Source organism: Centropristis striata, chromosome 9 (assembly GCF_030273125.1).
Source record: "Centropristis striata isolate RG_2023a ecotype Rhode Island chromosome 9, C.striata_1.0, whole genome shotgun sequence".
NCBI classification, from domain to species: Eukaryota; Metazoa; Chordata; class Actinopteri; order Perciformes; family Serranidae; genus Centropristis; species Centropristis striata.
In genome coordinates this window covers 39,850,414-39,864,957 of record NC_081525.1, presented here as the reverse complement: position 1 = coordinate 39,864,957, position 14,544 = coordinate 39,850,414, and the positions used below count along the sequence as shown (strand labels likewise).

The following is a 14,544-nucleotide window of genomic DNA, read 5'->3' as shown; positions in this document are numbered from 1 at the left end:
TTGTTACTGATATCTTTAAGTTGGGGTTCACAACAAGGGACAATAGTTCTGATAACTCTTATTTCTTTTTTGGGAAAATTCGGTCATTAGCGAAAGCTAGCGGCTAACTGATGCTAGCGGCTAACTGACGCTAGCGGCGCTGCTTGTTACAGCTACAAGAGTAGCCATTAGCGTATCAATGCTAACTCAAAATTGTGGTCACAACATTAGCTGACATTTCATAGCAGCGTTACAATCGTGCCAGAGAAATTCAGAGTTGAGCAAACTGAAAAACAAAACTTAAAATATTTAGTTTAATTGTCCAACTTAAAATTTTATCGAAGTTTGTTGCCTTGAAATTTTGAGTTGACCCAACTTTTCTTTTTTTGCAGTGCAGGTGTGTGAGAGCATGTATGTTCCTTCATCCCGGTTTATTGCTGTATTCCCCCGTCTTCTGATCTCTATTGTCTCCTTGATGAATCTTTTGTGTTTATTGCTTTCTGATGTGATGATCTTTGTGTCCCAGTCCATGATGTGATTCTTGCAGTGGTCCCATATTGCTGATTCGAGGTGTTCCTGTTCTGCTTTGTGTTTTTCTCTTCTTGTGAGTCGTCCTGCTGTTACTTTTTCACACTCCTTCTGTTCATTTTTCCTTACGTTAAAGCTCCTTCCCGTTTCCCCGATGTATGTGTGTTTGCATGATTTGCACGGTATTTCATATATTATGTTGCATTTATGGTCCTTTTGTATTACTATTATTAAAAACAGAGTCAGAGGTAGGATTCTCCAACAGGCAGATAATCCAGACATGACCACTTGAAAGCCAGGATTCAAAACAGAACAAAAACTTTCTTAAATATCTCCAATATGAACTTAAACTAAATACTCGTCTCACTCACGTGGTTGTCAGGCAGCGTACGGTGATGATCTGATAAAAGTCAGGCTTTAAATACTCCAACTGATTGGCACAAATGAGAGCCAGGAGAACAGAGAAAAAGGCGGGAAAAGAACAAAGGTAGGAAGTACCAAACAAGGACATGGGCGGGGCCCCGGGCACATGACTCAAACACATGGCTTTGCAAACAGAAACAACTGTCACACCTGACAGGTAGGAGGAGACAACACTGACTGTCCAGGTGGGAATCCTGACACGAGGCTTTGGTTGCATCCAGGTAAACAGTCCAGACTGGTAGTTAAAACTTAAAAACTACCCAGTTGGCATCTGTACAAGCAGCAGAATACGGCATATATTTACGCTTTAGACTGTCCTCCTTCACCCTCTAGTGGCCGTAGTGATTATGAATGACAGCGAGGCAGAGAATCAAACACCGAGGTTGCAGTTCGGGTTCAACAAACCCAGACTTTCACCCGGGAGAACGATATTAACCCATAAGAACCCAGAGCCAGTTATCCTTAAAGGATGTGTTCTATAAGTGGACCACATAGAACATGTTTCTGATGTTGTTTAAAAAAATACTACCGCTAAATGTCAAAGATCTATAATGTGAGATAGATGTTACAATGGGCGTTTATGTTATTTATGTTTATGATATTTCTTATTTTAAAATAGAAAAAAAATAGACACATTTTCTGCTTACAGAGACACACATTTGCAAAGGACAAACTATTAACAGATTGGAATTGTTAAATGGGTTTAAACCTGGCCTGGTAACAAAAAATAAGGTTTTTTTAAATGAGCTACTTTTTTCGCATTTCTGTTTCCAGTCACACCCACACTTTGGAGAAGTCACTTCCTGTCACAGTCACATGACCACCACACCAGGGTGTAGAGTATGTGTCGCTTGGGGATTTAAAGAGTTAATGTGAAGCATAAAGCTGAATATGGGAGATTCTAGAAGATTTAAAGTGTTTGTTATACGGGTGTCAAAACAAAACTGTGCATCACATTTTTATGGAACTATGTCACTTCACATCAGGCATTTACATACATTTACTTACTTTTCAAATTGTCTTTATCACTTCTAACCAGGGAGTTTCTGCCTTAATCTCTAGATCAGTGGTTTCGGCTCTAAATTCAACTAAACTGTCTTTTTTTTTTTAGAACCACAACAATTTGTCTGTACCACAAAGCTCATATGGGTCATTTTGGTTGGTTTTGACAAATGATCTATTCTGTCGTTTCAGTTGGAGATCTTGTTGAACAGTGTGTGGAGAGCTCTCAGAACCCATCGGCTATCATTTGACAATTATTTAGCTTTTTAAAAAATGTATCTGCATTTGTATATTCTTCGTAAACTGACTAACAAACCATGGTAAATGAAGACAGGTGGAGTTGGCCTGGACATCTGTTGTCCAGATATATAAGCTGTTGCACAATAAGCCTTCAAATTGTGATAACTTTTCAATTATTAATTGGAACCACTGCAACATAAACAGGAGGAAAAAAAGACTAAATTAATGTTTTCAATGGGGTTTTTTGTTGTCTTTTTTGATCATTTACAATCACACATATTTAAAAACCTCCCATCTGCTAAAGACTTCCACATAACAAGAATAAGTGATTCGTGTGAAGAGTTTTTTTTCTATTTCTTTTGAACGTGACAACACCTTCCGTTTTACAGTGGCAGACCTCCGCTGTGGTGAGAGAGAAGCATAATGAGGAGAGTTATCTCACAGTTAATCTTTTCTTGAGAACTTATCAAACAGTTGTTACTGTTTATTGTTTCCATGCTCACTGGGTGGAGACACTAAGTGTTTAAATAACTTCCATGGAGTTAATTAAAATGCCAGCAGCACTAAAACAAAAGCAGCTGTAACTGTAAAGAAATATCACGTCAGGATTTAGTCAGACTTTGGACTCTTGATTGATGACCATGACTATATTTTAATATATATTCTGTACATATGATATCTACTGCATGGAGTGCAAAAACAGCATCTTATTTGTAGTGGTGGAAGAAGTGCTCTGTTATATAATTTCTGCTTCTAAACCCCCGACTGACCCAACCTCTTGACTTCAGATTCCCTCGGGTTCATAAAAAAAATTTCCTTCCAGGAATAATCAGACTCTCATTTTCCTAGTTATCTCTTTAGAGACTTTTACAGCAAACGCCTTTTTTTTACACGTGTGTGGCAGGATAAAAATATCATTTTTGAGTTGGCAGTTTTAACATAGGGGTCTACGGGGACTGACAATAGGGACAGACTTGTTTTTGAAGCCAGCCTCAAGTGGCCATTCAAGGAACTGCATTTCTGGGCTTGATTTGCTGCTCTAAGTGGGCTAAAAGGCCCTCTCCATCTGTGTGTGATTCATGCCTTAAGATGAGTGTAGAGGTGAGTTTATAGACAAAAATAAATCCTTCATAATGACCTTTTAGGGCGACACTGTAACATGTTCTGTGACGCAGCTGAGTCACACTTACAACATACATTTTTATAGCTGCAGCCCACTGCAGAGACCACAGACAGAGATAAGGCAATTTGAGTGCATTTGCAATAAATGAATTACCTTTACGACATTAAGAAAAACTATAAACCGTGCAGAGAAGTCCCATGATTCACTGCAAACAAAAGGACATTCCAGTCAGCTGGAGTTTCCGAGCCTTGGCATCACCGAAGTGGTTTGTTGTTTTTAGAAGCTGCCAGCTCCCTTCAGTCTGCAGCAGAGATGAGCTCCGTGGTTTACCTCTCAGAGGTGTTGTGTTCTGTCTTTTAAGGTCGGCTGCAGACAGAGACCCCACTGTAAACACAAGTCACGCTGTAATGAATGTGCCGAGGCTTCAGAGTGGGAGCAGGCTGAGTGCACTGACGTCCCGTGTGTGTTCTCGATGTCCACCTGTTGTTCCTCACAGCCATCTACAGTCATCTCTGTTTGGGACAAAGCTGGAACACAGTTCTCCAAACATGCATTTATGTGTTTCATTACAATTGCAAGAAAAAGTATGTGAACCCTTTGAAATGACCTGGTTTTCTGCATTAATTTGTCATAAAATGTGATCTGATCTGCATCTACACTACTGGTCAAAAGTTTTAGAACACCCCAATTTTTCCAGTTTTTTATTGAAATTCAAGCAGTTCAAGTCAAATGAACAGCTTGAAAGGGTCCAAAGGTAAGTGGTGAACTGCCAGAGGTAAATAAAAAAAGGTAAGCTTAACCATAACTGGAAAATAATGTACATTTCAGAATTATACAAGTAGGCCTTTTTCAGGGAACAAGAAATGGGTTAACAACTTAACTCTATGGAGTCTTGGGCTATTTTGTCCATTTTTGAATTCTTTTCATGTCTTTGTATGTAATTTTGTGTCTTTTTTTGGTCATTTTGTGTCTTTTTTAGTCATTTTGTGTCTTTTGGTGTCTTTTTTTGTCATTTTGTGTCTTTTTTTAGTCCTTTAGTCCAACATAAAATGTGATTTTGAATCTTTTTTGTACTTTCAAAACACTATCATGCTCAATAAAGAATTTTAAATGTTGCAAATGTGCATTCATTTCAGAGTACACTGAGACATTAAACTGCATCATTTTTCAATTAAATTCTGGAAAAGTTGGTGTGTTCTAAAACTTTTGACCAGTAGTGTAGGTCCCATGTCTAGACAGACACAATGTGCTTCACCTAATACTACACAAACAATTATAATATTTCATGTTTTTATTGAACACATCCATTAAACATTCATAGTGATGGTGGAAAATGGAAAGTGAACCTTTGATTTAAAAGAGTTGAGCCTCCTTTGGCAGCAATAACCTCAATAATAACCTTCTGATAGCTGCTGGTCAGACCTGGACAACATTCAGGAGGAATGTTGGACCATTCTTCCTTTCAGAACTGCTTCAGCTCAGCCATGTTCTCAGGATGTCTGGTGTGAACGGCTCTCTGGAGGCCTCTCCAACAGGTGGATTTTCTTTTTTGAAGTCATTCTGAAGTAGATTTACTCTGATGTTTAAGCTCATTGTCCTGCTGTATCACCCAACTTCTACTGATCTTCAGCTGGCAGACAGCCTGACATTTATCTGTAGATTACCTGATAAAATTGGGAATTCATTTCCCCCCTCAATGATAGTAAGTGGTCCAGGCCCTGAGGCAGCAAAACAGCCCAGAGTCATGATGCTCCTCCATCATACTTCACTGTTGGGATGATGTTCAAAACTCACCTGTTCAAACTGGCATACACTCTGTAACTGGACACTAATTCACTTGCTTTTATCATATTGTCTTGTTTTTACCATGTCGTGATGTTTTTACCATGTTGTCTTGTTTTTAAAGATGTTTATGATTTTAGACTTTGTAAGGTGACCTTGGGTGACATGAAAGGCGCCTATAAATTAAATGTATTATTATTATTATTATTATTATGTTCTCATATTGGTATGCGGTGCCCTTTTTACCCCATCTGTAGTTCTACATGTTCTTCAAGAACAATTCAGCTTTAGTTTCATAAGTCTAAAAAACATTTTCCCAGTAGTGTTGTGCCAAATTTTTGGCAAACTTGGGCATTCAGTGATGTTTCCTTTGATAGTGGCAGCTTCCTCTGTGGCTTCCTGCCATTGAAACTACACCTGTTCCTTCAATTCTTCAATATCAAAACTTGATATTCTGCAGTTCTTTTTTTTTTTTTTTTTACCTCACTGATCTTTCTGTTTTGGGCCTTTGGAGTGAACTTGGCTGGGCACCCACTGCCACTTCTAAGGAGAGTCGCCACAGTACTAAAACATCTCCATTAGTGGACCATTTGTCTTAAAAACCTCCTGAAGACCTTCAGAGAGCATCTTCTCTCCTAGCACCACACCATAACTCTACTCTTTAAAGAATTGTCACTAGCACTTACTGATGCACTAATAGCTCTTATTGCACTAGACCTTGATTGTTTGCTTTTATTCTTCCTGTAAGTCACTTTGGATAAAAGCGTCTGACCCCTTCCAGTCTGATGGAAATTAACAATTCCTGATCGCAGGTCTTTGGAGATCTTTTATGTCTGGAAATAGACTAAAATGGTGAGAAGCAGATCTGTATCTCATTTGTAGTTTGTACGTTTTGGTGTTGTTTATTGGCTGGTTAGATCACAGTCTGTGGTGTGTGAGTTTCTACATTGTGAGATGTGGGAAATTGGGAATGTATCAACACACACTGGAATTCATTAAGAAATCCTACATAGGAAATATGAGGCTTGTTTTTCTGGTAACAGAAACCCCTCTGACTCAGATGACGTGATTTCACCCGTGAAGGGCAGAGAAGACGGAAAAATATACACAAGAAAAGGAAAACCTTGGGAAAATTTTAGTTCCTATGATGTCCAATTCCGATGAACATTTTCATTTTGATTGATTTGTTTCTACAATCAGACGAACAATTAGCTTGATACATTGTATTAGAATGGAGGGGGGGGGGGGGGGGGGGGGGGGGCATAAGAAAATGTGTTTTCTTATGTTCATACCGCATGACGCAGATGATGGCGGCGCTGGTGATGACCTCCGTGGTGGTTCCGGCCCCTTTGGTGGTGAGTCAGGAACTGGTCCTGAATATTACTCATTTTGATTTTACAAATCTTTGGAGCAGCAAAACTTAAAATCACTACTAAAAACTAAAACTTGAGTGTTTCCATTATATGTAACTTTATACTTCTACTTCACTACATGTTTGTGGTATTTATTGTACTTTAGCTGCCAGCTTTAGTTAATTTTCAGATTTAACCCTCACAGCAGTATATTAAGTAGTTAAAATGAGCCCTACCGAGACAATGCAGCTCACATAAATCAATAATAATCAATATCATCAATAATAAAAATCAACTAGAAAATGTCCTCTGAAAGGGCCACGGGGGCTACTGCCGGTGTGTGTACACTATGATGAGATTCTTCAGAGATTTCAAACAATTAATACTAGGTATGTTGTGATACTATATAATATACAAGGAGCACACCTACAACAAGCATTCCTTTACAAGTATTTATTTATACAGCAACCTATGACCTTTAACCTCAAAATGTGTGTGTGTGAAACATTTGTATCTGGAGCGTGTGTGTGTGTGTGTGTGTGTGTGTGTGTGCGCGCGCGCGCGTGCGTGCGTGTATCTTTAACTGTAATCACATCAAAGCATCAAAGCGTTGGGGTCGACCAATCAGAGCAGAGCAATCAACAGAATTAACAGCTGTGGAATCTTCTGGCAGAGTGAAAGCAGCCAGAGGTGGGCAGAGTGAAATTCCTGGCCTCGAACAGAAAGCATTTTTGGCAAAACCATAATACCTATCATTGATCCGACTTCACTTTGAGCGTCCTGAGTTCTTCCTGAACGTCTACATATGTTTTTTTTTTAAGAAAAATGAAAAAATAGCTTTGTTAGAGCGATCTAAAAAAACTGTTCCATCTCCCTTTTACCGAAATCTTCCTGTGTTTTTAATATGGGAGCCAATGAGGCTGTTGGTGGTGTTGGTGGATCATCTGTGCGTCCTACGCCCAAACTATAACTCTGACAGCTTTACCAGAGGATTGTGAGGGAGAAGACTCATTTTCCTACGTTTCTATGTATAAATTATTTCTGTAGAGTGGAATTTGCGGCCTGGAGCGCAGTTTTAAAATGTATTTTTTGACAATGTTTTCTCTCCCTCTACACTCACTCGATGACATCACACACTGTGACACGAACATTCCGTGCAATACACACCCATTATAATCTCAGAATTTCTCCAAAAATGATCATGGTCATTGAACAGGGATTGATAAAAAACTATGTGGCCTATCGAAATGTGGAGTAATACACCAATACACAAGACTTGTGTCTACTGTTTAAAGTTTAAATGGAGTCTCTAGGTGAAATTATGCCGGAGGAGTAGACGTTTGAAAATCTCCAATTATTGTTCTTTTTCTCTGAGTGGGTCCATTTGCATAATGAGTACTTTTACTTTAAGTGCATTTTAATTCTGATATTTTTTTCTTTTACTTCAGTAAGTTTTGGATGAAGGACTTTTACTTGTAGTGGCGTCATTTTACAGTTTGGTATTAGCACTTTTACTGAAGTAAAGGATCTGAATACTTCTTCCACCACTGGTCTTAGGCGTTTTAACATTATGATAAATTAATCAGTGATGGTAGAAGTATTCAGATGCTTTATGTCAGTGAAAGTAGTATTACCTCATTGCAGTGGTGGAAGAAGAATATTAATGAAAGATGCAACTCTACAGTGAAATAATCTCTTATAAATAAAAGTCCTGCATTCAAACCTTTACACAAATAAAAGTATGAGCATCAAAATACACCAAACATTTCAGAATATTTTTGGATTATCTCTACACCAATTTGAACTGTTTTATATATTTTATCTGCTGGGTAGTTAATTTTATTCTAATTTTGAATCCAGAGATTTTAATTGTTGCTTCTACTTTCAGTAAAGTAATATGGGTATTTATTTCTATATTTAGTTTGACTATACTGACTTTTAACTGTGCAAACTTTGTTATTAGTGAGTTGTTTTCCCACTGAAGGGGGAGATGTCTGTGCACTTCTCTAAAATCTGAGATTCAAACATACGCCAGGGGCTAGATTAGACACGTCACAACTTTAAAAGCCAATCAAAAGCTGTTAAAAAGCTTAAGCCTGGCACAGAGCAGACTTGTCAGAACATAAAGTGGAAACACACTGGAACATCTCAGCAGGTGCATGCTACCCAAGACGCCTAAAACACTTAACGCCATTCTGATTCTGCTAGGAAACAAAGTTTGGTGAGCTGCAGTTTCGGTCTCAGTTTGGTCACACTTTGATGTTTCCTGTAACGGAAAAAATAGAGCACCACATTCATCATGTGGTCTGCAGAACATGAGCTTGTACTATGTATGATATTTTGTCTTTTCTAAACAGAAGATACATCACCTCCAAGACACATTACTCTCAAGCAACATGGTCTCACAGGAATCCGTGAAATAGGCACGGATGTACATTCACTGAGTGAATATTTAGAAAATAAAACGTATATTTCTCGCTAGAAATGTGATCAAAATCAATCTTTATGCAGAAACTAAGTCAAAATATTGATTTTTTTTCACTAAAAATGAGAGAACTGTCCGCCATGTTTTTTGTTCTGACCGCCGGGACCTTGAAAGTCACGTGACTTGGAACAAACCAATAGGAACAAATATTAACTTGCATTGTAGTGAAATCCGTGTCAGTTTCACTGAAATTTGAGTTATTCCGTGGCTATTCCACGGATTTTGAGTTAAGCAAATCCGTGGCTATTTCACGGATTCCTGTGAGACCAGGTTGCTCTCAAGACAATGGTGTCTATATAATCCCATTTTATCTTTGTGGGAAGCGATATTGCTTTTGAAGTCTATTTATTCAGCCCCACTTTATTGGATAGAACCCAAATTTATTGTGTAAATTCGTAGATTATTGGGTTATCCATTTGTAATTTGCCAACACTATATATCCACATTATAAAGCATTTTATAATTTCTAATGAGGTCAAGTATCATAATACTTCAGAATTCAAGGATCATATCAGTTGTAATACAGTATAATATACTTTTTTCCTATAATACATTACAATGTGATTAAAGGGTTGGGCTCATTTTAACCCTATTATGTATTATAAGTATGTTTATAATCATATTATAGTCAGTGTGACAGCAATTATAAGTATTTTGATTCTTGACCTTATGTCATTATGTGCTATGATTATTATTATGAAGCATTATTAATATTTATGAGTGTTTATATACAGAGATAAAAGCAGAATGTAGCACATTATATGTGTGTTTATAATGCATTATAAAGTGTTTTGATGATTAAAAAGAGTTGGAAATGAACGTTTATAATATTAGAAGAACATTTAATTATCAACTTTTTACTATGATGGAAACAAACCCTTTCGGTAACACTTTACAATAACCAACTATATAATGTTTATAGATGGTTTATAAACCTATTATTAACCATTTTCAATACATATTTAATCTTTAAATGTTTTCAACCAACTTCTTAAAGGTATATGAATCATTTCAAAATCATTAACATACTTAATATGGTGTTAAAAATGTTAAAATGAGTGCAACTGAAACTATTAATTATAATTTATTTGTTTGTTATTGGTAAAGTAACTATAAACTTACATTAATATACCATCTATTTGCCATTTATAAATGATCTAGTGAGTTAAACATTAATAAATTATGTATTTATCATTCTAAATGGGCTACATACGGTTTATAAATGATGATTAAACATTAATAATCTGTTTACCATTTATAAATGATGGTTATTGTAAAGTGTTACCACCCTTTCTTTCTTGTTTGATTGTTCTGTATTATCCCATCAAAGCTTTGTGGTAAGTTGAGAAAACTTTTTGTGCATCCGGACTCTTGTTGATGTCTAAGTGGGTCAGAAAACTTCCGTCTTTATTTGGTTTTTAGTCAGCAGCAGCTTGTTGACCTGCTGACAGGCTGCTTCACATATTATACATGACACAGTTGATGAGTGATGACGCCAACATGAGACACTGAGTGTAGTCTGAACCAAGAGAAACCCCGCTGTGTGTCTATCTGGAGCATGCTGTCCGTCAATCAGCTGCTGCTGGTGCTTCATCCCGCCTCCCGGTCCCAGCATCACCACATCTGGATTACTGGTAAGCAGAGGGGATGAGCCTTCCAGAGAAAAGACCCCCACTGACTCCTTATCTTATCCTACAGGGGGTTTAAAAAGAAATGGACTCTCCAACCCGCTACAGACCAACACAAGTCTCGCCCACCAGCAGCAGCAGCCTGTGCGCCTCTACGGCTATGGAGATCCGGAACTTTACGCACGGCTCCGTCCCCGCAAACGAGACCCTGCCGCAGCCTTCCCGCGCCATCGGGCTCGACACAGACATCACTCTACCGGTTCTGATGTTTGCTGGAGGCGCCATCGGGAATTTAATAGCCATAATCGTGCTTTCAGTGTCGCGGCAGGAGAGGAAATCTTCCGCCTTCTACACGCTGGTGTGCGGGCTGGCGGTGACGGACCTGCTGGGCACCTGCCTGGCCAGCCCGCTCACCATAGCCAACTACCTGGACCAGACCGTGCTGGAGAACCAGCATGTCTGCGAGTTTGACTCCTTTTTGTTGCTGTTCTTCGGAGTCACAGGGCTCAGCATCATCTGCGCCATGGCGGCGGAGCGCTACATGGCCATCTGCTGCCCGTACACCTACCAGCGGTGGGGGGTGGACCGCCGCTTCGCGCAGAAGTTCCTCTTCTTCACTTACATCAGCCTCATCTTCTTCTGCTGCCTGCCCATGATGGGCATGTCCACCAGCAGGCTGCAGCGCTCCCGGACCTGGTGCTTCATCGACTGGGAGACCAACGAGCCGGTGGCCGCCGCCTACTCGGTGCTGTACGGAGCCGTGAGCCTGCTGCTCATCCTGGGCACCATCCTGCTCAACCTGGCGGTCTGCGGGGCGCTGCTGCTGATGCGCCAGAGGACCGTGCAGCGGCCCGGGGCCAGGTCCAGCGTCCGGCAGAGGTGGAGGGCTCTGTCCTCGGCTGCAGAGACGCAGATGATGGCGGTGCTGGTGATGACCTCCGCGGTGGTTCTGGCCTGTTCGGCCCCTTTGGTGGTGAGTCAGGAACCGGTCCTGAATATTACTCACTTTGCTTTTACAACTCTTTGGAGCAGCAAAACTTAAAATCCAGACACTACTAAAACTAAAACATTATATGTGACTTTATACTTCTACTTCACTACATTTTGAGGCAAATATTGTACTTTTTACTCCACTACATTTAGCTGACAGCTTTAGTTACTTTACAGGTCGAGGTTTAACATAAAAAACACAATAAATTTAGGTGATTAGACACTTTTTAAAATAAAGCTCATAACAGTGTATTAAGTAGTCAATAAAACCCTACCTTGAGAAAATTAAAACGCTGTATACATAAATGCATCAATAATAATAATCTTATATAATATTTGGAATATATAAAACAATCTGAGTGGCTCCATTCTGCATAACGAGTACTTTTACTTTTGATACTTCAAGTACAATTTGATGCTGATACTTTTGTACTTTCACTTAAGTACATTTTGAATGCAGGAATACTTACTTGTAGTGGAGTCATTTCACAGTGTGGTATTAGTACTTTTACTGAAGTAAAGGATCTGAATACTTTTTCCACCTCTGGTGTACACTATGATGAGCTTCTTCAGAGATTTATAACAATAAATACTAGTAAGTGAGTCAGGAACTGGTCCTGAATATTACTCACTTTGCTTTTACAACTCTTAAAATCCAGACACGACTAAAACTTCAGTGTTTACATTATATATAACTTTATACTTCTACTTCACTACATGTTTGTGGTATTTATTGTACTTTAGCTGCCAGCTTTAGTTACTTTTCAGATTTAACCCTCACAGCAGTATATTAAGTAGTTAGAATGAGCCCTACCGAGACAATGCAGCTCACATAAATGCATCAATAATAAGAATCAATAATAATATCTTTAGAATATTTAAAACAATCTGAGTGGGTCCATTCTGAATAATGAGTACTTTTACTTTAAGTGCATTTTAATGCTAATACTTTTTTTCTTTTACTTCAGTAAGTTTTAGATGAAGGACTTTTACTTGTAGTGGCGTCATTTTACAGTTTGGTATTAGCACTTTAACTGAAGTAAAGGATCTGAATACTTCTTCCACCACTGGTGTTTTAACATTATGATAAATGAATCAGTGATGGTAGAAGTATTCAGATGCTTTATGTCAGTGAAAGTAGTATTACCTCATTGCAGTGGTGGAAGAAGAATATCAACGAAAGATGAAACTCTCCAGTGAAATAATCTCTTATAAATAAAAGTCCTGCATTCAAACCTTTACACAAATAAAAGTATGAGCATCAAAATATACTAAACATTTCAGAATATTGTTGGATTATCTCTACACCAATTTGAACTGTTTTATACATTTTATCTGCTGGGTAGTTAATTTTATTCTAATTTTGAATCCAGAGATTTTAATTGTTTTAATTGTTTAATTGTTGTTCCGAGTGCCACTGCTATTAAATAAACACATTGAAGTCTTAAAAAGTTGAAGTTTGGGAAACATTGATGTGGTCTACACTTTATAATAGTTCTTGATTACATTCTTTATGAAATAAAAAAAACAACCTTGATTTAAGTTGGGAAACCTGGTAAATAAATACAAAGAATAAATATTTCAGTGTATATTTGCAGACATTGTTATCTCATAAAGAAAGATCTGAGCTATAATAAGTTGTTTTACTCTTCAAGTAAATAACTGCAGTAATGTGCTGCCCACTGCTCCTTGCATGGTGTCTTCACTGGTGTGTAAAAAAGGATAAAGGGTTAAATGCAGAGGTTGAATTTCCCCATTGTGGGATTAATAAAGTAATCTTCTTCATCTTCATCTTCAAGGTGCGTGTGTTTGCTAACATGCTGAAGAAAGCTGACTCCATCGCGGACCTGGCAGCGATCCGGATCGCCTCTGTGAACCCGATCCTGGACCCCTGGATCTACATCCTGCTCAGGAGGTCCCTGTTCCGCAAGTTACTGAGTCTATCCAGACGCGGCAGCAGCCCTCGTGGGAGTGAATCTCCTGTTGCACAGATGAATCTGTTCTATCCTGAGATCATCAGGGACAGCCACGTCTTCACACAGCTGATGTGCAGCACAAACATCATGACTCAGCTGCCGGCCACCGTAAAGTTCACCCCACACAGAGACCCGGAGAGCCTCGGCCAGACCTAGAACCAGGTCTCTGAACGTTTGCTGCTCTCTCAGGCTGCCGGCAGCTGAATGCTGGCCGGAAGAGAAAAACACTGTGGAAACACTGTGACGTCTCTGAGGGTCCACGGCTGGACACCACCAGCCCCAGGCCTCCTGCAGGAGTACTGAATAAACCAGAGAGGACTGCTGCTCTGCTCCTATGGAAACGCCTCCTGCAGTGGAAAAGGGGGAAACTAACTGGGATGTTATTCCAGAAGTGCAACAAGATGATATGACAAGACTTTATTTTGTGCCTTTGACTGTCAGATGACTTGGTGTAGATGATCTCTACACCAATTTGAACTGTTTTATATATTTTATCTGCTGGGTAGTTAATTTTATTCTAATTTTGAATGCAGAGATTTTAATTGTTGCTTCATATGGGTATTTATTTCCGAGTGCCCAGCCTCTCCTCATACAACCAGAGCTTCCTCCTCACCATCACAGCCAGATAACTAACCCCACATCCTTTCTTTGGCCTCAGTCCGTCCTACAGTTCATGTGGATTCACTCTTGTGCCTCAATAGGAATATTTTGGATGTATTAATGCATATGGCAAACATTCTGGTAAGGCTGTGAGTGTCTTTTGGAAGTTTAACCTCAACTCCTATAATAAAGGCCTCCTATAAGAAGTGAGGAGCATTTATGGGTACAAGTCAGGAACCGGCCTACCTTACATATCTCAAGGGTGCTGAGTCCAAAAAAAATGGTTCCCAAGCGAAATTTAGAGTTTTTGACCTTCTAATTTGTATCAAATGGCCACCAAATTGCCCATCTTGCTCAGTCATTGGACCATTTCCCCTTAGTTTTTTTGTAAGTAGACAATCAAAGATGAGGAAATTAAGTTTCTGGATCTATAGTC

At 39.0% G+C, this 14,544-nt stretch overlaps 1 protein-coding gene across 1 annotated transcript; it reads left to right on the top strand.

Annotated features, from left to right (window-relative positions):
- The first annotated feature begins 4,790 nt into the window (after positions 1-4,790).
- Positions 4,791-14,122, top strand: LOC131977904 (prostaglandin E2 receptor EP4 subtype-like). Its single transcript, XM_059341369.1, has 3 exons — positions 4,791-4,830; positions 10,788-11,515; positions 13,332-14,122. The coding sequence occupies exons 1-3, from the start codon at positions 4,791-4,793 to the stop codon at positions 13,662-13,664; spliced, it is 1,101 nt and encodes a 366-aa protein (XP_059197352.1). The 3' UTR covers positions 13,665-14,122.
- The last annotated feature ends 422 nt before the right edge of the window (positions 14,123-14,544 follow it).